The sequence below is a fragment of the Lithobates pipiens genome, unplaced genomic scaffold, assembly GCF_037356315.1.
Source record: "Lithobates pipiens isolate NorthernLeopardFrog02 unplaced genomic scaffold, aLitPip1_a1.2 Scaffold_13, whole genome shotgun sequence".
Lineage (NCBI taxonomy): Eukaryota > Metazoa > Chordata > Amphibia > Anura > Ranidae > Lithobates > Lithobates pipiens.
The window spans coordinates 530,152,834-530,178,538 of record NW_027507718.1 but is presented as its reverse complement, the minus strand read 5'-3'; the positions used below and the strand labels follow the sequence as shown (position 1 = coordinate 530,178,538).

General features: G+C 50.0%; 1 protein-coding gene across 1 annotated transcript in view; it reads right to left on the bottom strand.

The window, feature by feature from the left end:
• LOC143975950 (IgGFc-binding protein-like) overlaps positions 1-7,347 on the bottom strand; it is a 71,180-nt gene extending 63,833 nt beyond the window's left edge. Inside the window, exon 1 of the mRNA XM_077478479.1 lies at positions 6,120-7,347. Coding sequence (XP_077334605.1) covers positions 6,120-7,284 — 1,165 coding nt within the window. The 5' untranslated portion in view covers positions 7,285-7,347. The remainder of the gene's footprint in view (positions 1-6,119) is intronic.
• Positions 7,348-25,705: the final 18,358 nt, after the last annotated feature.

Sequence of the window (25,705 nt, the reverse complement as noted above, 5' to 3'; positions counted from 1 at the left end):
CACAACCTGCTTGGTCCACAAAAGTTCTTATAAGGACTGGTAACTTGGTATAGGGTGCTACGGTACATAGGCCTGAGTGCGTTACAGTCTGCTGTTCTGTAAGGACCGCTATCGGTCCACAATACATAGGGTTGCCGTGCACTACTGCTGACCGCTGCCCTATACTGCAGCAGTCCTTCATTGGTATAGGGACTGACGTACAGTCTGCTAATCACTAACACACAACCTGCTTGGTCCACAAAAGTTCTTATAAGGACTGGTAACTTGGTATAGGGTGCTACGGTACATAGGCCTGAGTGCGTTACAGTCTGCTGTTCTGTAAGGACCGCTATCGGTCCACAATACATAGGGTTGCCGTGCACTACTGCTGACCGCTGCCCTATACTGCAGCAGTCCTTCAGCGGTATAGGGACTGACGCACAGTCTGCTAAACACTAACACACAACCTGCTTGGTCCACAAAAGTTCTTATAAGGACTGGTAACTTGGTATAGGGTGCTACGGTACATAGGCCTGAGTGCAGTACAGTCTGCTGTTCTGTAAGGACCGCTATCGGTCCACAATACATAGGGTTGCCGTGCACTACTGCTGACCGCTGCCCTATACTGCAGCAGTCCTTCATTGGTATAGGGACTGACGTACAGTCTGCTAATCACTAACACACAACCTGCTTGGTCCACAAAAGTTCTTATAAGGACTGGTAACTTGGTATAGGGTGCTACGGTACATAGGCCTGAGTGCGTTACAGTCTGCTGTTCTGTAAGGACCGCTATCGGTCCACAATACATAGGGTTGCCGTGCACTACTGCTGACCGCTGCCCTATACTGCAGCAGTCCTTCATTGGTATAGGGACTGACGTACAGTCTGCTAATCACTAACACACAACCTGCTTGGTCCACAAAAGTTTTTATAAGGACTGGTAACTTGGTATAGGGTGCTACGGTACATAGGCCTGAGTGCAGTACAGTCTGCTGTTCTGTAAGGACCGCTATCGGTCCACAATACATAGGGTTGACGTGCACTACTGCTGACCGCTGCCCTATACTGCAGCAGTCCTTCATTGGTATAGGGACTGACGTACAGTCTGCTAATCACTAACACACAACCTGCTTGGTCCACAAAAGTTCTTATAAGGACTGGTAACTTGGTATAGGGTGCTACGGTACATAGGCCTGAGTGCAGTACAGTCTGCTGTTCTGTAAGGACCGCTATCGGTCCACAATACATAGGGTTGCCGTGCACTACTGCTGACCGCTGCCCTATACTGCAGCAGTCCTTCATTGGTATAGGGACTGACGTACAGTCTGCTAATCACTAACACACAACCTGCTTGGTCCACAAAAGTTTTTATAAGGACTGGTAACTTGGTATAGGGTGCTACGGTACATAGGCCTGAGTGCAGTACAGTCTGCTGTTCTGTAAGGACCGCTATCGGTCCACAATACATAGGGTTGACGTGCACTACTGCTGACCGCTGCCCTATACTGCAGCAGTCCTTCAGCGGTATAGGGACTAAGAGTTTTGTCACAGGGTGATTTAAAAAATGACAGGCAGAGGAAGAGGCAGGCCCTTCCGCAGGGGTGGTAGGGGTAGGGCAGGAGCAACAGCCTTGAGCCAAAGTGGGAAGTTGCAGAAGGTGCGTTCAATTACTTTAAAGGACGCACCAGACTTGGTTGAGTGGCTCACTCAGCCTTATTCTTCTGCACCCTCCTCATCCTCTCGATCTGCACCCTCTTCTTCACTCTCTGCTATGTGCACCCCCAAAGACACTACCACCAACAACACCACCACCACCACATACCTTCCGCTTGAGTGCAAATGGGGGCCTTCATGCTCCAGTGTTTTAATAGGGACCCCCGTATAAAAAGCATGAGGGTCAAGGACCAGTACTGGGTGGCAACGTACTTAGATCCCCGGTACAAACACAAAATGGCGGAAATGTTACCGCCGTCGCAGAGGGCTGTCAGAATGCAGCACTTCCAGGCCTTGCTTCGAGAAATGCTGCATTCTGCTTTTGCGTGCGCTGGCAGAGGAGCAATTCCCACTCCCAGAGAAGGATTTGCGGGTACCAATCCAACAGCGCCTGCAAGAAGAGGCCGGTTTGAAGATGTGTTGGTGACTTCGGATATGAGGTCATTCTTTCAGCCGACCCATCGACAGGTGTCATCCGGATCCAGCATCAGGGAACGCCTAGACCGTCAGGTGTCCGACTACATTGGGTTAACGGCCGATGTGGACGCTCTGAGGAGTGATGAACCCCTAGACTACTGGGTGGGCAGGCTTGACCTCTGGCCAGAGCTTGCCCAATTTGCAATCGAACTGTTGGCTTGCCCCTCATCCAGTGTCCTGTCCGAAAGGACGTTCAGCGCAGCAGGGGGGATTGTGACCGATAAGCGTACTCGCCTAGCTCACGACAGTGTTAACTACCTCACATTTCTAAAAATGAATGAGGCATGGATCTCGGAGGAATTCAACACATGTGATCAGTAGACCATGTATATGTCTATAAACAATTTTTGGAATCAAGCACACAGACCTTCTTAATTCATTTGGCTCACTTCCCTGACCCAAAAAAGCACACCGTACTATATGCCCCTACCCTCCTCTTTGAAGAGGTTGAGCGGTGTCATATTTCTACTGGGGCTGCTTATTATGAGGGGTTCCCACCATCCCTGTGCTGTGCTGACTTCCTCCTGGGTGTTCTTATTATGAGGGGCTCCCACCATCCCTGTGCTGTGCTGACTTCCTCCTGGGGGTTCTTATTATGAGGGGCTCCCACCATCCCTGTGCTGTGCTGACTTCCTCCTGGGGGTTCTTATTATGAGGGGATCACACCATCCCTGTGCTGTGCTGACTTCCTCCTGGGGCTGCTTACGGTGCTGCTGTCAGCGCTGTATGTCACGGAGCTGCTGTCAGCGCTGTATGTCACGGAGCTGCTGTCAGCGCTGTATGTCACGGAGCTGCTGTCAGCGCTGTATGTCACGGAGCTGCTGTCAGCGCTGTATGTCACGGAGCTGCTGTCAGCGCTGTATGTCACGGAGCTGCTGTCAGCGCTGTATGTCACGGAGCTGCTGTCAGCGCTGTATGTCACGGAGCTGCTGTCAGCGCTGTATGTCACGGTGCTGCTGTCAGCGCTGTATGTCACGGAGCTGCTGTCAGCGCTGTATGTCACGGAGCTGCTGTCAGTGCTGTATGTCACGGAGCTGCTGTCAGCGCTGTATGTCACGGAGCTGCTGTCAGCGCTGTATGTCACGGAGCTGCTGTCAGCGCTGTATGTCACGGTGCTGCTGTCAGCGCTGTATGTCACGGAGCTGCTGTCAGCGCTGTATGTCACGGAGCTGCTGTCAGCGCTGTATGTCACGGAGCTGCTGTCAGCGCTGTATGTCACGGTGCTGATGTCAGTGCTCTGTATTACGGTGCTGCTGTCAGTGCTCTGTATCTCCTGCACCCTCTTGTTTGCCTACCCTGGTCCCTGACCTTCCCTCTCCTCCATTGCCTTCATTAGCTCCATAGTCCTGAATTGTCAGAACAATTTCCCAAATAAAAAAAAAATGCTTGTAGTTATCGATCCCAAATTCACCTCATACATGTATTATGCTATTGTCCAGGTGGTGGGACTACGTGCTACCCCCTAATAATTACCCCGTGGCCGCAAATTCGACCTAAAGGTTTGCGAAATTCGCCTCCCATTGAAGTCAATGGAGCCCGCGGCGAACGGTCGTTTTCGCGAACGTTTGTGCCCGTTCGCGTTTCGCGTTCGCGAAACGTCCCGTCGGAAGTTCGTCCATCACTAGAGGAGAGCACTGGCAGGGGAAGCACAAGGTGAACTGGAGACAGTAAAATAAGTTGGATACCCCCCTGATCCTCCTATCCAGGCACTGTGGCACATAGGGCGGACTGTACCTGCAGCATCTCCTTCTCTTGATCATAGTGCTGGATGGCTCTGTTTACTGCAGCCGCTCTGTAACATGGCCCCACCCCCCCAGACCGGCTCATGTGATAGGCGGAACGTTGATTCTCTTTACTATCACATGAGCAGGTCTGAGGGGGCGGGGCCATGTTACAGAGCGGCTGCAGTAAACAGAGCCATCCAGCGCTCTGATCCATAGGAGTCGGAGAGGGCGGAGGATGCAGCCGCCAGCGGACAAAAAAAATAAATTAAAAAAAAGTGAAAAAAATGCAGCATGGCGGCGGCTACGGCAGACACCTTGGGGATTACAGGGGGGGGGGCACTTGACCCCCCTTGGCCCCTGCTGCGGACGCCCATGCTTACAGCACCTGAAGCTTCTGAGGGGCTTTTATTCAGCATTAGCTTTGCTTTGTTTTGGAGATATTGCAGGTATGAGATATCCCAGGATGCACTGGGAAAACCAACAAGCGAACCTGAAAGACATCATCAGCTGTCACTTCCGGTTTGTGTGCATATATTCTGGGAGTTTCTGGGGCAGACGTCACATCTGGTGCGCAGCGTGGAGTAGCAGGAAGGTGAGCGGGGTCCGGACTGGAGAGGAGCACCTAGCAGACGGCAGACGTGGTGTGCAACATGGGAACACTATAGTGAAAGGTGAGTGGGGACCGGAAAAGAGAAAGGACAGAGTGGCAGAGAATCAGCAGAGCTGAGGGAGCCGCAGGAGGGAACTAGCAGATGTCACACGTGCTGTGCAGCATGGAAGCAATATAGCAGAAGGTGAGCAGGGACCAGATTGAGGGGAGGATCAGGATTGAGGGGAGGATCAGCAAATCAGAGGATCTGCAGACCTGAGGGTTGCTACTCAGTTGGCGATCAGCAGAGCTGGGGGAACTACCGAGCAGGGGATCTGGTGAATGATGGTTCCAGTACACTGGGGATCTGCTGAACATGGGTGCTAAGGAGCTGGGGATCTGTTGAGTGGGGGTACTACTGAGCAAGGGTTCTACTAAGCCCCTTTAAAACAAATAGAAATTTAAAGTGGATGTAAACCCTTACAACACACTTTGACCTACAGGTAAGCCTAGATCAAGGCTTACCTGTAGGTCCAAGAAATATCTCCTAAACCTATACGGTTTAGGAGATATTTGCCCGAAGACAGGCACCGCTGTCTACGGCGCATGGCAGCGTCAACGACGGAGATGCCGCGCGTGTCGGCTCTTGTGCGCATGCACGGGAGTGACGTCATCGTGGCTTCGCCGAATGACAGAGGCGGAGCAGCGAGACCCCACCGAGAAGATGGATGCGCCGGACTACAGGGGACAGCGGTGACTTCGCTGGCTCCTGTGTCAGGTAAGTGACATATAATGGACTACGATGCGATGCGATGCAATGCGATGCATAGTAGTCCAGTATGCTTTGCCTTTGCAGGGAATGAAAGAGGAAGTAACACCCATCAGGGTTTACTTCCTCTTTAACATACTCACAGGGCATTTGCCGAGCTTCCATAAAACTTCAAAAAAGCTTCACAGAAGCATCAAAAACACATCACAAAAGCATATTAAAGTGATAGGCTCTGTAATATGTGTTAAAGTCGAATGAGCCCTGAGAGTAATTATTTAGGCTGTGCATAGGGTTGCCACTTTTTCTTCAAGTCAAACCCGAACACTTTAGCGGCGCACAGCAATTTGTTTTTATACATATATTTTGCTATTAAATAACATTTCTAATCATATGAAGTTAATAACAAGGGCCCCCTTTTACATGTGAACTTGCAGAGTTCCCTTTCACTATAAGGGGGACTCTGCAGACTCTGATGTAAGGGAGAACTCTGGGGAGTAAAGGATGCTCTGGTAGCCATGATTTAAGGGGTAACACAGAGAACTCTGATGTATGGAGAGGTCTCTGATGTAAGGGGAAACACTGTGACCTCTGGTGTAAAGGGGAACTCTGATGTAAGGGGTGACCTGAGAACCCTGACACTCTCAGCTTAGACAACTGCATGCAGCAACCCTGCTGGGAAGCCATAGCCCAGTCTAAATAATGTGTCCGGGTTTCAGGCAGTCTGAAACCCGGACACATGATTCCAAACCCGAACTGTCCGGGTGAATCCTGGACAGGTGGCAACCCTAGCCGTGCAGCTTGTTTTTCTGTTGAATAACCACAATACTAAAATCAATTACAGGAATGGCAAAATAAAGAGCATAATTACCAGTAGTGCTGTAGGACATGACCCAGACATCTCCATTTGAAAGTTGTTGAACATAGTGAGATCCCGGGGAGACGGTCACCTCCACCCAGCAGGTATTCAGTGTCTTCAAATCATTGTCATTCCAGGCGGTGCTCGGTGGGAGTGAGATTCCATCTACCACTATACTTGACTTTTGGCTACTGATGGGAACTACAAGCAGGTTGGTTGTAAAGCCAGAGGGAGCATGGACCACCTGGGAAGTCTCAAGCATGGTGGTGGCCATCACATTGGACATGAAGGGATTCAGGAGTAGGTTTCCTGAAGCACTGAGAGTTCCATAACAGAAAAACATGACCATCACATTCTGATTGGCCTTTATCCAGAGGGCATTTGCATTGATCGTTTGTTCAAAAGTGACTCCTTTCGAAATTCGGTTAGAGGCCATTCCTACAGACCCATAATATACAATCAGATTCGTGGTTTGAGAAACCATCACCAGGATTTTAGCATTCCGCAGCTGGGTAGACATCGGGGGCACTAAAAACGATCTCCCCCACCTACTTATGGGGAGCAGCTGCTCAAAGATGTTGCCAGAGCTGAAACTTTTCAAAGTTAAATGATAAATGGACCATTGATGGCCACTCAGAACAGCGATAGGTTTATCCGCTTGTATGAAGGATCCTGAGAGGTCACCAGGCAGCTGAAACTGGGCACTTTGGTAGGGTGAGAGTGAGAAACTTGCTGGATTTTCAGATGTAAAGGACATGCCCTGCAATGTGACAGAGCCACCAGATAATGTCACTGTGACAGAAGTTTGCTGGTCCAGGCTTATTATGGCAAATTGGGCGTTGCTCTTATAGGATGAGACAGGTGTGATGATATAGTATTCTTTGTCTAGAAGATCCACTGGGTAGACGTATGACCAATCATAGCCATCAGTCCCCCAGACCTTGGAGATGACAGATATACTGCTATTGGATGAAATCACAACGACTCCTGCGGAGGAGATGGAACTCCCATGGAGCATGGCGCTGGTTGGAATTGCGAGGTTGACCATTTCTCCCTGCTGGAGGGTAACGCTCCGGAAGAAGTTGGTACCCTGTATTTTCACATTGACCGCGGCGCAACAATCAATCCCATTCAAGATGAGCTCAAACCGGGTGTCATCTGATGGAGAAGATTCCATGAAAGATGTAACAAACGTTAAGCCACTGAAGAGAGAAGCTGACCCTATAGAGGAGACAAAAGCAGAGCTATAACCTTCGTGGCTGCAATCACAACATAGCTTAACCAGTTGCTTACTGGGCACTTAAACCCCCCTCCTGCCCAGACCAATTTTCAGCTTTCAGCGCTGATGCACTTTGAATGACAATTGCGCGGGCATACAACACTGTACCCAAATGAAATTTTTAGCATTTTTATCCCACAAATAGAGCTTTCTTTTGGTGGTATTTAATCACAGCTCAGAGTTTTATTTTTTGCTAAACAAAAAAAGTTCCAAAAAAAAATAAAAAATCATGTTTTATAGTTTGTTATATATTTTTGCAAACAAGTAATTTTTCTCCTTCATTGAAGTGCGCTGATGAGGCGGCACTGATAGGCTGCACTGGTGGGCACTGATAGGCTGCATTGGTGGGCACTGATAGGCTGCACTGGTGGGCACTGATAGGCATAGTTAAGGCGGCACTAATAGGCACAGATAAGGTGGCACCGATAGGCACAGATAAGGCAGTACTGATGGGCACAGATAAGGCGGCACTGATGGGCAAAGATGGGCACAGATAAGATGGCACGGATGGGTGGCACGGATGGGTGGCACTAAGAGGCACTGATAGGTACCACTGATAGATGGGACTGATGGGCACTGATAGGTGGCACTGATAGGTGGCTCTGATAGGTGGCACTGCTGGGCACTGATGGGCGGCACTGACGGGCACTGGTAGATGACACTGATAGGCACGGATATGTGGCACTGGGGTGCAGCACCGTTGTTGAGGCAGATTGTGGGCACTGATGGGTGGCACTGTGGGCACTGCTGGGTGGCACTGTGGGCACTGCTGGGTGGCACTATGGGCACTGCTGGGTGGCACTGACGGGGGGCACTTATTTTTTAATGAGGTGGCACTGGCAGGGGGCAGGTGGGCACTGGCAGGGCTGGCCGTGATCAGGACTGATGTCCCGATCACGGCCGCCGGTGATCGGCTCTTTTTTTTTCTCCTCACGCTGTCAGCACGAGGAGGAATAATAGCCGATTACCGGCTCCGTTGTATCACATGATCAGCTGTCATTGGCTGACAGCTGATCACGTGATAAAGGGGCGGGATCGACCCCTTGCTCGGATCAGTGATCAGGCGAGTCTCATAGACTCGCCGATCACAGAGCGCGCCGCGCGCGCCCCTCAGGGGGCGCGCAGGCCGCTCGTGCACAGGACGATGTTGGGGGGGGGTCCAGCCACTCACAAGCACCCACTTCATATGGCGCCCATGGCACTTGCCGTATGTGCTATACCCTGGATGCGCCACTGGCGCCAGACACTTCTTGAATGCAAAGAGATTTATTGTATCTTGGACAGAACTGTGGGAGAGAGGGTTGGGGCCATCACCAGTGCCTCTCATTAGTGTCCACCTGTGTCATGGTGGAGACCTCTCGTTCTCCCATATAGAGGAGTGTATGGCTCCCTTGGTTTAGAGATGCAGGATCTCCCAGTCTATGGATAGTGTAGGACCCACTAATCATGGGCTACTTTGTCGCAGTAAGTGGACTTAAGTATCATATAGCAATATATTTTTTGAAAATGTCTTGTTCCCTAGGGTTGGGGCCAGGACACCCTTAACCACTTGACCACTGGGCACTTAAACACCCTTAATAACCAGACCAATTTTCAGCTTTCGGTGCTCTCGCATTTTGAATGACAATTACTCAGTCATGCAACACTGGACCTATATGAAATTTTTGTCCTTTTTTTCACACAAATAGAGCTTTCTTTTGGTGGTATTTAATCACCTCTCGGTTTTTTATTTTTTGTGCTATAAAAGAAAAAAGACCGAAAATTCTGTAAAAAAATGAATTTTTCTTCGTTTCTGTTATAAAATTTAGCAGATTAGTAATTTTTTTCTTCATAAATTTTGGCCAAAATTTATACCACTACATATCTTTGGTAAAAATAAGTACAAATTGGTGGATATTATTTGGTCTTTGTGAAAGTTATAGAGTCCACAAGCTGTGGTGCCAATATCTGAAAATTGATCACACCTGAAGCACTGATGGCCTATTTCAATTCTTGAGACCCTAACATGCCATAAAAGTACAAATACCCCCCAAATGACCCCTTTTTGGAAAGAAGACATTCCAAGGTATTTAGTAAGAGGCATGATGAGTTTTTTGAAGTTGTCATTTTTTCCCACAATTCTTTGCAAAATCAAGATTTTTGTTTACTTTTTTTTTTTTCCACAAAATTGTCATATTATCAGTTTATTTCTCACACACAGCATATGCATACCACAAATTACACCCCAAAACACATTCTGCTATTACTCCCGAGTACGGCGATACCACATGTGTGAGACTTTTACACAGTGTGTCCACATACAGAGGCCCAACATGCAGGGAGCACCTTCAGGCGTTCTGGAGCACCCAGGACAATTCTGACATTTCTCTCCTACATGTAAAATTTATCATTTATTTGCTAGAAAATTACAGAGAACCCCAAAACATTATATATTCTTTTTTAGCAAACACCCTGGAGAATACAATGGTGATCTTTGCAACTTTTTATCTCGCACGGTATTTGCGCAGTAATTTTTAGAATGCTACAGAGAGGGGGAGGGAGGAACCGGCGTCATAACATGGAGCCGGTTTGTTTACAAGTGATCACTCCGTCATTTGACAGAGCGATCACGTGGTAAACGGCCACGATGAGCGGCCGTTTACCGTGATTCGTGATGCACCGGGTCCACTGGACCCAGCGGTCACGGATGCTCTCGTGTGCGCGCCCCAGGGGGCGCGCAAGAGCAGAATTCTGGGAGGCCGTTAATTAACGGCCTCTCAGAGTTAAACAACCGCCCTGAAGCCGTTAATCGGCAATGGGCGGTTGTTAAGTGGTTAAAGTGGTTGTAAACCCTTACAAACCACTTTGACCTACAGGTAAGCCTAGATTAAGGCTTATCTGTAGGTCCAAGAAATATCTCCCAAACCTACACGGTTTAGGAGATATTTGCCCGAAGACAGGCACCGCTGTCTACGGCGCGGTGCGCAGGTGCACTGAGCGTGGCATAGTCGATGACGAAGATGCCGCGCAATGCCGCGCGTCTCGGCTCCCATGCGCATGCGCGGGAGTGACGTCATCGCGGCTTCGCCGAATGACAGCGGTGGAGCTGCGAGACCCCACCGAGAAGATGGATGCGCCGGACTACAGGGGACATCGGTGACTTCACTGGCTCCTGTGTCAGGTAAGTGACACATAATGGGCTACGATGCGATGCGATGCGATGCATAGTAGTCCATTATGCTTTGCCTTTCCAGGGAATGAAAGAGGAAGTAACACCCATCAGGGTTCACTTCCTCTTTAAGTAGATGCAATGTTAATTGTCAGACTCCGAGACTTCTATAGGCAGAAAGCCATGCAGGGAAAGGTATCTAGCCAGACATCACATCTGCATGAGTAGGAATGCCGTCTCCTATGGCAACAGTCTTGTAAAAGTTTCTAACAAAGGTTGCAATGAACTCTTTCACTTCTTCTACAATCTCCTGTTGTAGAATTTCACTTCCTCTGAGCCCTCAGTCTTTCACTAGACTTACTGATCCACTGCCACTGGACCCCCTGAGCTCTTCCAATCTAGCACTCCGTATCTTCCTCAAGAATCACTGCTGGGTCCCTGGCTTGGTATTCACAAATACGTCTCAAACTTCCCCCCCCGCTGACCCGTTAGGTCCCTGGCTTGGCACCCACTAGCGTCACCTCTGCTGTCCCACTGGGTCCCTGACCTGGCACTTGCTGATGCTTTCCCACTTCTTCCCCGGCTGGTGAGATGTCTGGTACTGGCCTCAGCTTACCCACGGTGGTCCCTGGTAACAAGGTGGATGGTCCCTTAGTGGCGACAGCTTCCCCTCTACCTCTGACCACGGCTGGTTCCCCGGCCGGTGGAACCCTTACTTCTGGTTGGACTACAAGCCTGCAGTCCCAACCCTGCACTACTTCTGGATAGGCTCTCAGACAGCCTACCAGGCCAGATGTCCCCAGGATAGGCCTTAGGTTTCTGGCCTAGCAGCCCGGGCATACAACGCACGTCCACCCAGACAGCCGTCCAGGTGACACGGAACCCCGATCACCCGACTCCACCCAAATAAATAGGTTCTCCCAGCAGGCCAAGGGACCCAAGAAAATTCCTGCCCATTGGCTCAGACACCCCATTGATTCCTAATCTGTCCTTCCAATGCCCTTGCCTTATCTAATGCCACCAGTTACCCGGCCATCTAGTGACAAAAGAGAGAAGTGCAGCAACTCCAGAATTAGGGCAAAATCAATTGACCTCCTAACAATTGGCCAAGGCAACTATCACTTGGCAAATACATTTGATCGCAACCCTGCCTAAAAATCAGGGTGCTGCACTACCATCCCTGGTGTTACTTATCCACATACTTGTTCCAATATGTCTCCCCTCCACCTGGTTGCATCCACCCTGTCCTCCCCTCCATCTGACTGCATCTACCCTGTCCTCCCCTCCACCTGGCTGCATCCACCCTGTCCTCTTCTCCACCTGGCTGCATCCACCCTGTCCTCCCCTCCACCTGGCTGCATCCACCCTGTCCTCTTCTCCACCTGGATGCATCCACGCTGTCCTCCCCTCCACCTGGCTGCATCCACCCTGTCCTCCCCTCCACCTGGCTGCATCCACCCTGTCCTCTTCTCCACCTGGATGCATCCACGCTGTCCTCCCCTCCACCTGGCTGCATCCACCCTGTCCTCTTCTCCACCTGGCTGCATCCACCCTGTCCTCTTCTCCACCTGGCTGCATCCACCCTGTCCCCTTCTCCACCTGACTGCGTCCACCCTACCCTCCCCTCCATCTGACTGCATCCACCCTGTCCTCCCCTCCACTCCCCCTGGCTGCATCCACCCTGTCCTCCTCTCCACCTGGCTGCTCCAACCCTGTCCTCCCCTCCACCTGGCTGCATCCAACCTACCCTCCTCTCCTCCTGGCTGCATCCACCCTGTCCTCCCCTCCATCTGGCTGCATCCACCCTGTCCTCCCCTTCACCTGGCTGCATCCACCCTGTCCTCCCCTCCACCTGGCTGCATCTAACCTACTCTCCCCTACACCTGGCTGCATCCACCCTGTCCTCCCCTCCACCTGGCTACATCCACCCTGTCCTCTCCTCCACCTGGCTACATCCACCCTGTCCTCTCCTCCACCTGGCTACATCCACCCTGTCCTCCCCTCCACCTGGCTGCTCCGACCCTGTCCTCCTCATCACCTGGCTGCATCCACCCTGTCCTCCCCTCCATTTGGCTGCATCCACCCTGTCCTCCCCTCCACCTGGATGCATCCACCCTACCCTCCTCTCCACCTGACTGCTCCCACCCTGTCCTCCCCTCCACTTGGATGCATCAAACCTGTCCTCCCCTCCATCTGATGCATCCACCCTGTCCTCCCCTCCACTCCACCTAGCTGCATCCACCCTGTCCTCCTCTCCACCTGGCTGCTCCAACCCTGTCCTCCCCTCCACCTGGCTGCATCCAACCTACCCTCCTCTCCTCCTGGCTGCATCCACCCTGTCCTCCCCTCCACCTGGCTGCATCCATCCTGTCCTCCCCTCCACCTGGCTGCATCTAACCTACTCTCCCCTACACCTGGCTGCATCCACCCTGTCCTCCCCTCCACGTGGCTGCATCCTTCCTGTCCTCCCTCCACCTGGCTGCATCCAACCTACTCTCCTCTACACCTGGCTGCATCCACCCTCTCCTCCACTCCACCTGGCTACATCCACCCTGTCCTCCCCTCCACCTGGCTGCATCCACCCTGTCCTCCCTCCACCTGGCTGCATCCAACCTACTCTCCTCTACACCTGGCTGCATCCACCCTGTCCTCCCCTCCCCTCCACCTGGCTGCATCCACCCTGTCCTCCCTCCACCTGGCTGCATCCAACCTACCCTCCTCTCCACCTGGCTGCATCCACCCTGTCCTCCCCTCCACCTGGCTGCATCCTCCCTGTCCTCTCCTCTCCACCTGGCTGCATCCTCCCTGTCCTCCCCTCCACGTGGCTGCATCCTTCCTGTCCTCCCTCCACCTGGCTGCATCAAACCTACCCTCCTCTCCACCTGGCTGCTCCCACCCTGTCCTCCCCTCCACCTGGCTGCATCCACCCTGTCCTCCCCTCCACGTGGCTGCATCCTTCCTGTCCTCCCTCCACCTGGCTGCATCCTTCCTGTCCTCCCTCCACCTGGCTGCATCAAACCTACCCTCCTCTCCACCTGACTGCTCCCACCCTGTCCTCCCCTCCACTTATCCGCATCCACCCTGTCCTCCCCTCCACCTGGCTGCATCAAACCTGTCCTCCCCTCCACCTGGCTGCTCCCACCCTGTCCTCCCCTCCACCTGGCTGCATCCACCCTGTTCTCCGCTTCACCTGGCTGCATCCACCCTGTCCTCCCCTCCACCTGGCTGCATCAAACCTACTCTCCTCTACACCTGGCTGCATCCACCCTGTCCTCCCCTCCACCTGGCTGCATCCACCCTGTCCTCCCTCCACCTGGCTGCATCCAACCTTCCCTCCTCTCCACCTGGCTGCATCCACACTGTCCTCCCCTCCACCTGGCTGCATCCTCCCTGTCCTCCCCTCCACTTGGCTGCATCCACCCTGTCCTCCCCTCCACTTGGCTGCATCCACCCTGTCCTCCCCTCCACCTGTCTGCATCAAACCTGCCCTCCCCTCCACCTGGCTGCTCCCACCCTGTCCTCCCCTCCACCTGGCTGCATCCACCCTGTCCTCCCCTCCATGTGGCTGCATCCTTCCTGTCCTCCCTCCACCTGGCTGCATCCAACCTACTCTCCTCTACACCTGGCTGCAACCACCCTGTCCTCCCTCCACCTGGCTGCATCCAACCTACCATCCTCTCCACCTGGCTGCATCCTCCCTGTCCTCCCCTCCACCTGGCTGCATCCACACTGTCCTCCCCTCCACCTGGATGCATCCACCCTGTCCTCCCCTCCACCTGGCTGCATCAAACCTGTCCTCTCCTCCACCTGGCTACATCAAACCTGTCCTCCCCTCCACCTGGCTACATCAAACCTGTCCTCCCCTCCACCTGGCTGCTCCAACCCTGTCCTCCCCTCCACCTGGCTGCTCCCACCCTGTCCTCCCCTCCACCTGGCTGCATCAAACCTATCCTCCCCTCCACCTTGCTACATCAAACCTGTCCTCCCCTCCACTTGGCTGCTCCCACCCTGTCCTCCCCTCCACCTGGCTGCATCAAACCTGTCCTCCCCTCCACCTGGCTACATCAAACCTGTCCTCCTCTCCACCTGGCTGCATCCACCCTGTTCTCCCTCCATTTGGCTGCATCCACCTTGTCCTCTCCTCCACCTGGCTGCATCCACCCTGTCCTCCCCTCCACTTGGCTGCATCCACCCTGTCCTCTCCTCCACCTGGCTGCATCCACCCTGTCCTCTTCTCCACCTGTCTGCTCCCACCCTGTCCTTCCCTCCACTTGGCTGCATCCACCCTGTCCTCCCTCCACCTGGCTGCTCCCACCCTGTCCTCCCCTCCACCTGACTGCTCCCACCCTGTCCTCCCCTCCACCTGACAGCTCCCACCCTGTCCTCCGTTCCACCTGGCTGCTCCCACCCTGTCCTCCCCTCCACCTGGCTGCTCCCACCCTGTCCTCTCCTCCACCTGGATGCACCCACCCTGTCCTCCCCTCCACTTGGCTGCTCCCACCCTGTCCTCCCCTCCACCTGGCTGCTCCCACCCTGTCCTCCCCTCCACCTGGCTGCATCCACGCTGTCCTCCCTGTCAGCTGGTGACCTCACTGGCGCATGTGCTGTGAAGGTCCGGCATACTGTGCCATAAACGGCAGCTCCTGCATTCAAGCAAACCTGGTAAGAAGACCTGGTGAAGATGAAAGCCCTCTCAGCGGTGACAGTGTAATGTTGGATGGCTTTGTTTTAAGGTAAGTCTCTCATAATGTGCTAGTATATGATGCATACTAGCACATTATGACATTGCCTTGCAGGGGATTTTTTGTTTGTTTTAAGGTTAAGGTGGACAAAATGGTGGGCTTTAATGCCCACATGCCGCATATTTGCATCGCTGGGCCGCTGGTGTTTATATACTCACAATAAATCTTCTCATTATCTCCAGTGATGGGACTCAATGCAAAGCAGCAGCCGGCTGTGTGGTGTGTATATATAGTGTGTATATATAGTGTGTATATATAGTGTGTATATATAGTGTGCACATATAGTGTGCATATATAGTGTGTATATATAGTGTGTATATATAGTGTGTATATATAGTGTGTATATATAGTGTGTATATATAGTGTGTATATATAGTGTGTATATATAGTGTGTATATATAGTGTGTACACATTATGCAAAGCAGCAAGGATACAGAAAACACAGAGACACCACTCATCATCGAGGACGAGCTTCGGATTGCGATCGACCTGAGATTGAGCCGAACGCAGTTGGTTTGCAGTTTGTTGGACAGGGAAATTACAGAGCATCCGGAAAGTATTCACAGCGCTTCACATTTTATGTTACACCTTTATTCCAAAATGGATTGAATTCATTATTTTCCTCAAAATTCTACAAACATCCCCCATAAAGACAACGTGAGAGAAGTTTGTTTGAAATCTTTTCCAATTTCTTAAAAATAAAAAACAAAAAATCCCATGTACATAAGTATCACAGGCTCCTCCCATGTACAGAAGTATCACAGGCTCCTCCCATGCACATAAGTGTTACAGGCTCCTCCCATGTACATAAGTATCACAGGCTCCTCCCATGTACATAAGTATCACAGGCTCCTTCCATGTACATAAGTATCACAGGCTCCTCCCATGTACAGAAGTATCACAGGCTCCTCTCATGTACAGAAGTATCACAGGCTCCTCCCATGTACACAAGTATCACAGGCTCCTCCCATGTACACAAGTATCACAGGCTCCTCCCATGTACACAAGTATCACAGGCTCCTCCCATGTACACAGGTATCACAGGCTCCTCCCATGTACACAAGTATCACAGGCTCCTCCCATGTACAGAAGTATCACAGGCTCATCCCATGTACAGAAGTATCACAGGAGGAGCCTGTAATACTTATGTACATGGGAGAAGCCTGTGATACTTATGTACATGGGAGGAGCCTGTGATACTTATGTACATGGGAGGAGCCTGTGACACTTATGTACATGGAAGGAGCCTGTGATACTTATGTACATGGGAGGAGCCTGTAATACTTATGTACATGGAAGGAGCCTGTGATACTTCTGTACATGGGAGGAGCCTGTGATACTTATGTACATGGAAGGAGCCTGTGATACTTATGTACATGGGAGGAGCCTGTGATACTTCTGTACATGGGAGGAGCCTGTGATACTTATGTAAATGGGAGGAGCCTGTGATACTTATGTACATGGAAGGAGCCTGTGATACTTATGTACATGGGAGGAGCCTGTGATACTTATGTACATGGGAGGAGCCTGTAACACTTATGTGCATGGGAGGAGCCTGTGATACTTCTGTACATGGGAGGAGCCTGTGATACTTCTGTACATGGGAGGAGCCTGTGATACTTCTGTACATGGGAGGAGCCTGTGATACTTATGTGCGTGGGAGGAGCCTGTAATACTTATGTGCATGGGAGGAGCCTGTGATACTTCTGTACATGGGAGGAGCCTGTGATACTTCTGTACATGGGAGGAGCCTGTGATACTTATGTACATGGGAGGAGCCTGTGATACTTATGTACATGGAAGGAGCCTGTGATACTTCTGTACATGGGAGGAGCCTGTGATACTTCTGTACATGGGAGGAGCCTGTGATACTTCTGTACATGGGAGGAGCCTGTGATACTTATGTACATGGAAGGAGCCTGTGATACTTCTGTACATGGGAGGAGCCTGTGATACTTCTGTACATGGGAGGAGCCTGTGATACTTCTGTAAATGGGAGGAGCCTGTGATACTTATGTACATGGAAGGAGCCTGTGATACTTATGTACATGGGAGGAGCCTGTGATACTTATGTACATGGGAGGAGCCTGTGATACTTCTGTACATGGGAGGAGCCTGTGATACTTATGTAAATGGGAGGAGCCTGTGATACTTCTGTACATGGGAGGAGCCTGTGATACTTCTGTACATGGGAGGAGCCTGTGATACTTCTGTACATGGGAGGAGCCTGTGATACTTCTGTACATGGGAGGAGCCTGTGATACTTATGTGCGTGGGAGGAGCCTGTGATACTTATGTGCATGGGAGGAGCCTGTGATACTTCTGTACATGGGAGGAGCCTGTGATACTTATGTACATGGAAGGAGCCTGTGATATTTATGTACATGGGAGGAGCCTGTGATACTTCTGTACATGGGAGGAGCCTGTGATACTTCTGTACATGAGAGGAGCCTGTGATACTTCTGTACATGGGAGGAGCCTGTGATACTTATGTACATGGGAGGAGCCTGTGATACTTATGTAAATGGGAGGAGCCTGTGATACTTATCTGCATGGGAGGAGCCTGTAATACTTATGTACATGGGAGGAGCCTGTGATACTTATGTACATGGGAGGAGCCTGTGATACTTATGTACATGGGAGGAGCCTGTGATACTTATGTACATGGGAGGAGCCTGTGACACTTATGTGCATGGGAGGAGCCTGGGATACTTCTGTACATGGGAGGAGCCTGTGATACTTCTGTACATGGGAGGAGCCTGTGATACTTCTGTACATGGGAGGAGCCTGTGATACTTATGTGCGTGGGAGGAGCCTGTAATACTTATGTGCATGGGAGGAGCCTGTGATACTTCTGTACATGGGAGGAGCCTGTGATACTTCTGTACATGGGAGGAGCCTGTGATACTTCTGTACATGAGAGGAGCCTGTGATACTTCTGTACATGGGAGGAGCCTGTGATACTTTTGTACATGAGAGGAGCCTGTGATACTTCTGTACATGAGAGGAGCCTGTGATTCTTCTGTACATGGGAGGAGCCTGTGATACTTATGTACATGGGAGGAGCCTGTGATACTTATGTACATGGGAGGAGCCTGTGATACTTATGTACATGGGAGGAGCCTGTGATACTTATGTACATGGGAGGAGCCTGTGATAATTATGTAAATGGGAGGAGCCTGTGATACTTATGTACATGGAAGGAGCCTGTGATACTTCTGTACATGGGAGGAGCCTGTGATACTTCTGTACATGGGAGGAGCCTGTGATACTTATGTAAATGGGAGGAGCCTGTGATACTTATCTACATGGGAGGAGCCTGTAATACTTATGTACATGGGAGGAGCCTGTGATACTTATGTACATGGGAGGAGCCTGTGATACTTCTGTACATGGGAGGAGCCTGTGATACTTCTGTACATGGGAGGAGCCTGTGATACTTCTGTACATGGGAGGAGCCTGTGATACTTATGTGCGTGGGAGGAGCCTGTAATACTTATGTGCATGGGAGGAACCTGTGATACTTCTGTACATGGGAGGAGCCTGTGATACTTCTGTACATGGGAGGAGCCTGTGATACTTCTGTACATGAGAGGAGCCTGTGATACTTCTGTACATGGGAGGAGCCTGTGATACTTATGTACATGGGAGGAGCCTGTGATACTTATGTACATGGAAGGAGCCTGTGATACTTATGTACATGGGAGGAGCCTGTGATACTTCTGTACATGGGAGGAGCCTGTGATACTTCTGTACATGGGAGGAGCCTGTGATACTTATGTACATGGGAGGAGCCTGTGATACTTATGTACATGGAAGGAGCCTGTGATACTTCTGTACATGAGAGGAGCCTGTGATACTTCTGTACATGGGAGGAGCCTGTGATACTTCTGTACATGAGAGGAGCCTGTGATACTTCTGTACATGGGAGGAGCCTGTGATACTTATGTACATGGGAGGAGCCTGTGATACTTATGTACATGGAAGGAGCCTGTGATACTTATGTACATGGGAGGAGCCTGTGATACTTCTGTACATGGGAGGAGCCTGTGATACTTATGTAAATGGGAGGAGCCTGTGATACTTATGTACATGGAAGGAGCCTGTGATACTTATGTACATGGGAGGAGCCTGTGATACTTCTGTACATGGGAGGAGCCTGTGATACTTATGTAAATGGGAGGAGCCTGTGATACTTATCTACATGGGAGGAGCCTGTAATACTTATGTACATGGTCAGCCTGTGATACTTATGTACATGGGAGGAGCCTGTGATACTTATGTACATGGGAGGAGCCTGTGATACTTATGTACATGGGAGGAGCCTGTGACACTTATGTGCATGGGAGGAGCCTGTGATACTTCTGTACATGGGAGGAGCCTGTGATACTTCTGTACATGGGAGGAGCCTGTGATACTTATGTACATGGGAGGAGCCTGTGATACTTATGTGCGTGGGAGGAGCCTGTAATACTTATGTGCATGGGAGGAGCCTGTGATACTTCTGTACATGGGAGGAGCCTGTGATACTTCTGTACATGGGAGGAGCCTGTGATACTTCTGTACATGAGAGGAGCCTGTGATACTTCTGTACATGGGAGGAGCCTGTGATACTTCTGTACATGAGAGGAGCCTGTGATACTTCTGTACATGGGAGGAGCCTGTGATACTTATGTACATGGGAGGAGCCTGTGATACTTATGTACATGGAAGGAGCCTGTGATACTTATGTACATGGGAGGAGCCTGTGATACTTATGTACATGGGAGGAGCCTGTGATACTTATGTAAATGGGAGGAGCCTGTGATACTTATGTACATGGAAGGAGAATGTGATACTTCTGTACATGGGAGGAGCCTGTGATACTTCTGTACATGGGAGGAGCCTGTGATACTTATGTAAATGGGAGGAGCCTGTGATACTTATCTACATGGGAGGAGCCTGTAATACTTATGTACATGGGAGGAGCCTGTGATACTTATGTACATGGGAGGAGCCTGTGATACTTCTGTACATGGGAGGAGCCTGTGATACTTCTGTACATGGGAGGAGCCTGTGATACTTCTGTACATGGGAGGAGCCTGTGATACTTATGTGCATGGGAGGAGCCTGTAATACTTATGTGCATGGGAGGAGCCTGTGATACTTCTGTACATGGGAGGAGCCTGTGATACTTCTGTACATGGGAGGAGCCTGTGATACTTCTGTACATGGGAGGAGCCTGTGATACTTATGTGCGTGGGAGGAGCCTGTAATACTTATGTGCATGGGAGGAGCCTGTGATACTTCTGTACATGGGAGGAGCCTGTGATACTTCTGTACATGGGAGGAGCCTATGATACTTCTATACATGAGAGGAGCCTGTGATACTTCTGTACATGGGAGGAGCCTGTGATACTTATGTACATGGGAGGAGCCTGTGATACTTATGTTCATGGGAGGAGCCTGTGACAGGATGGGGGTGCATGTTCACTGCCCTCTCCTTTCCTGGCCACCCACTCAGGTTGCATAGATTTTGTGGAGAGACCCAGGCATAAAGTAAATAAATTAAAAACATCAAGGACAAGGCTCTTGTATGAAGTCTTTGGGGGATACCCACACCATTTCTTTGTACAGAATATGTACTGTCCCCTCAAGAAAGTGGGTTGCCTTTCAAAATCCATATCCAAGGTTTATCTGCTTGATGACTTCTAAGGGGGAACCCAACACACAAATGTCAATAGTTTTCTTGCTGCAGGGAATCATATTGGTGTGTTGGTTTAAAGTCATTGTAATCCCTTCAATGTTCCCGGTGAAGTGACTAGTCTCAGGTGAAACAAATCCTCCTACATCAGTTGTACCTGTTTATCTAGAGCCATCTTTCTACTACATCCATTGAAAGTGCAGAATTTTGCACAGGATCTCTTGGCTCTGAAAAGCAGGGGGCGGAGAGCTGAAGTTACATCAGTGATGAGAGCTCTGGGAGCTGATTGGAGGGGAGGGACACCCCCCCTTTCACACAGGAAGTGAGTTGAGGCTATTAATCTCAGGTTGTGTGCTGGAGCTCGCTCCCCCATCATCATTTTTCTCCCGGTGTCAGAAAAACTTAACGTAAGAATCGACTCATTAAGGCAGAGGAAGGAGGCAGCAGAGAGAAATGACACTTAGTGCTCTGGACTGAGACAAGTGCACACTATAGAGGGATATGCTATGTTCATATTTCATGTCTGAGGTTTACAACCACTTTAAGGCATCTCCCAGGCCTGTTATTTATGGGAAGTCTGTATTATTGATGACCTTTAAGGCTCATTAAAGACACACTCATCATTACATTTTGCTTCTTTTAATTCTTTTTGCATTGGTACATGTCTGCCATGGAAGGGTCCAGCTTGCCACGTCCTTCTTTTCTCAAAAGCTTGCAAACCGACCTTTACAAAGGCCAGAGAAAGTAACAAGATTCGAGACCCACACACTTCACTGGGGTTTGGTGCTGATTTCAAGGTCAGGATTTCAGACTGGGTTTAACAAACCTCCAGCAAACGGAACTTAGCTTGGTGAGTATGAGCTATGTATGAGCCGCACACCAGGCAATCCAAGACATCAAGGAGGTGGTATCAGCCTCAGTCTATCTCAGTCCCAGCCACACACACCAACACGTTTCGTCCTATCCATGGGGCTTAGTCATGGAGGTGCATGGGGCACTCATCCCTACCATAATGCCATTATTGTCCTATATACACTGTGCTATGGGAAGATGGGAGCTGGTCATGGCACACCTCAATGGATATACAGCAGGAAGATAGTATACAGTATAAGAGTAAGAGATACATTGGTGGATATATAGAATATATAACCCACAGAGCTGTGTTTATATAGGAGGTGTGCTATACATGTATGTCTATATGTGAGGAGTCCTATAGATTTGTCTATACAAGAGGAGTAGTCTACCAATGTCTATCTGTAAGAGGCCTTCTACAGATCTAACGTCTATACAGGATCAGTCTCCTAGAGATCTAAGTCTATACAAGAGAGCCATCCTATAAATCTGAATTCAACAGGAGAGGCCTCCTATAGATCTCAGCCCATACAGGAGAGGTATCCTATAGATCTGAGTCCATACAGGAGAGGCCTTCTATAGATCGGAGTCCATACAGGAGAGGCCTTCTATAGATCTCAGCCCATACAGGAGAGGCATCCTATAGATCTCAGCCCATACAGGAGAGGCATCCTATAGATCTCAGCCCATACAGGAGAGGCATCCTATAGATCTGAGTTCATACAGGAGAGGCATCCTATAGATCTCAGCCCGTACAGGAGAGGCATCCTATAGATCTCAGCCCGTACAGGAGAGGCATCCTATAGATCTCAGCCCATACAGGAGAGGCATCCTATAGATCTGAGTTCATACAGGAGAGGCATCCTATAGATCTAAGTCCATACAGGAGACGCTTTCTATACATCGGAGTCTATGCTGGAGAGGCCTCTTATAGATCTCAGCCCACACAGGAGAGCGGTTCTACAGATCTGAGTCCATACAGGAGAGGTCTCCTATAGATCTGAGTAAATACAAGGTAGGCCTTCTAAAGACCTGAGTTTTTACAAAGTAGGTCTTCTATAGAACTGAGTCTATGCAAAAGAAGCTTCCCATAGATCTCAGTCTATATGAAATGGGCATTCTATAAGATCTGAGTCTATACAGGAGAGGCCTTCTATAGATCTGAGTCGATACAAAGTAGGCCTTCTATTGATCAGTCCATACAAGAGACTTCCTATAAATCTGAGTCTATACAGGAGAAGCCTCCGACAGAACTCAGCTTATACAAAAGAGGCCTTCTATAGATCCCAGCCTATGTAAAAGAGGACTCTTATCTATAGATCTGAGCCTATATAAAAGAGGCCTATACGACCTGAGTCTATACAGAGGCTTTCTATGAATCTGAGTTTGTACAGAGGTGACCTTATATAAATCTGAGTCTATACAGGAGAGACATCCTATAGATCTAAGTATATACAGGAGAGACCTTCTGTAGGCCTAAATCTATACAGGAGAGGTATGCTATAGAGCTGAGTACATACAGCACAAGTGAGGCCTCCTATAGATCTGGGTTCATACAGGGGTGGACCTTTAACGACAACACCCATAACATGCCCTCATCACCCACAGCAAACATAGCATGCCTCCATCACCAGCAGTACCCATAACATGGTCCATTATACAGAACACCCATTACACGACCCCATCACCCGCAATACTTATCACATGACCCCATCACCCGCAATACTTATCACATGACCCCATCCCCCGCAATACTTATCACATGACCCCATCCCCCGCAATACTTATCACACGACCCCATCACCCGCAATACTTATCACATAACCCCATCACCCATAATACTTATCACATGACCCCATCACCCATAATACTTATCACACGACCCCATCACACATAATACTTATCACACGACCCCATCACCCGTAATACTTATCACACGACCCCATCACACGCAATACTTATCACACGACCCCATCACACGCAATACTTATCACACGACCCCATCACCCGCAATACTTATCACACGACCCCATCACCCATAATACTTATCACACGACCCCATCACAAGCAATACTTATCACACGACCCCATCACACGCAATACTTATCACATGACCCCATCACCCGCAATACTTATCACACGACCCCATCACCCGCAATACTTATCACACGACCCCATCACCCACAATACTTATCACACGACCCATCACACGCAATACTTATCACAAGACCCCATCACCCGCAATACTTATCACACGACCCCATCACCCGCAATACTTATCACACGACCTCATCACCCATAATACTTATCACACGACCCCATCACCCGCAATACTTATCACACGACCCCATCACACGCAATACTTATCACACGACCCCATCACCCGCAATACTTATCACACGACCCCATCACCCACAATACTTATCATATGACCCCATCACCTGCAATACTTATCACACGACCCCATCACCCATAATCCTTATCACATGACCCCATCACCCACAATACTTATCACACGACCCCATCACCCACAATACTTATCACACGACCCCATCACCCACAATACTTATCACACGACCCCATCACCCATAATACTTATCACATGACCCCATCACCCATAATACTTAACACATGACCCCATCACCTGCAATACTTATCACACAACCCCATCACCCACAGTACCCATACCATTTCCCCCATCACCCACAGCATCCATAGCATGCCTCTATTACTAGCAGTACCCATAGCATAATCCAATTTACAGAACACCCGTAACATGGCCCATCACCCACAGTACCCATCACATGACCCATCACCCACAGAACTCATCATATGACCCCATCATCCAGCCAAGAAACATCTCCTGCATCATTGATCCTCAAAGCCATAGAAAAAGCCTTTACAGCATTGGTTTGGAGGAGGAGGGTACCTTGTATAGGGGGTGCCAGCTGGAGGCACAGCAGGGTGAGGAGGCAGGCAGAGCTCAGCATAGTGCTACCGGACAGTCAGAGGTGACAATGACAGGAGATGAGGAGGGATGGGGGACATCTGTACATACATATACATTACATCATCATTACACCAAGTGCCCCTCCTCCCGCACAACCATGACAATGCGATGTATGTATAAATATCCTGAAGGGGGACAATAATATAATTTTTGCATACATTTTGGGTTTTACAGACTATGTACGGCTTTCATTTCCATATTTTATAGCCATCCATAAATGATTATTGGTGCCTCCTTCTCCCTCCTCTCCGGGTTGTCTATTAAACATGCAATGTTATGGATACAATACACCTCTCCCTGGGCACATTGATACGTTGAATTTGTCTGGAGCAGAATGCGTGAGGACCAGGGATACCTGTTTATACATTGGAGGGATAATGGGGGACACTCGGGACATGGACCTCCATAGGTATTCTGTTACATATAACCCCGGGTCATCCGAACACTAAGATGAGACTTCATCATTGTATAGGAAAAACACAAGTTTCTAGGAAAAGGATGATGATCTGGGGTCCATTTTATAAAAATAAGTAAAAGAACCCGGGACCTCTCGCACCCAAAGCGAGAATCATACCCCTAGACCAACGAGCCGAAAGCTGCTTGCCTATGTTGGCTGGTTTCCCGGGCTAGGCTGAGCAGTAGACAAGGGCACTGCAAAAGTTCAGGCATAGCACCCTAAGCGATAATCATACCCCTAGACCAGGGGTCTCAAACAGGCGGCCCTCCAGCTGCTGAAAAACTACAAGTCCCATCATGCCTCTGCCTTTGGGAGTCATGCTTGTAACTGTCAGCCTTGCAATGCCTCATGGGACTTGTAGTTTTGCAACAGCTGGAGGGCCACCAGTTTGAGACCCCTGCCCTAGACCAACAAGCCTTGAATGCAC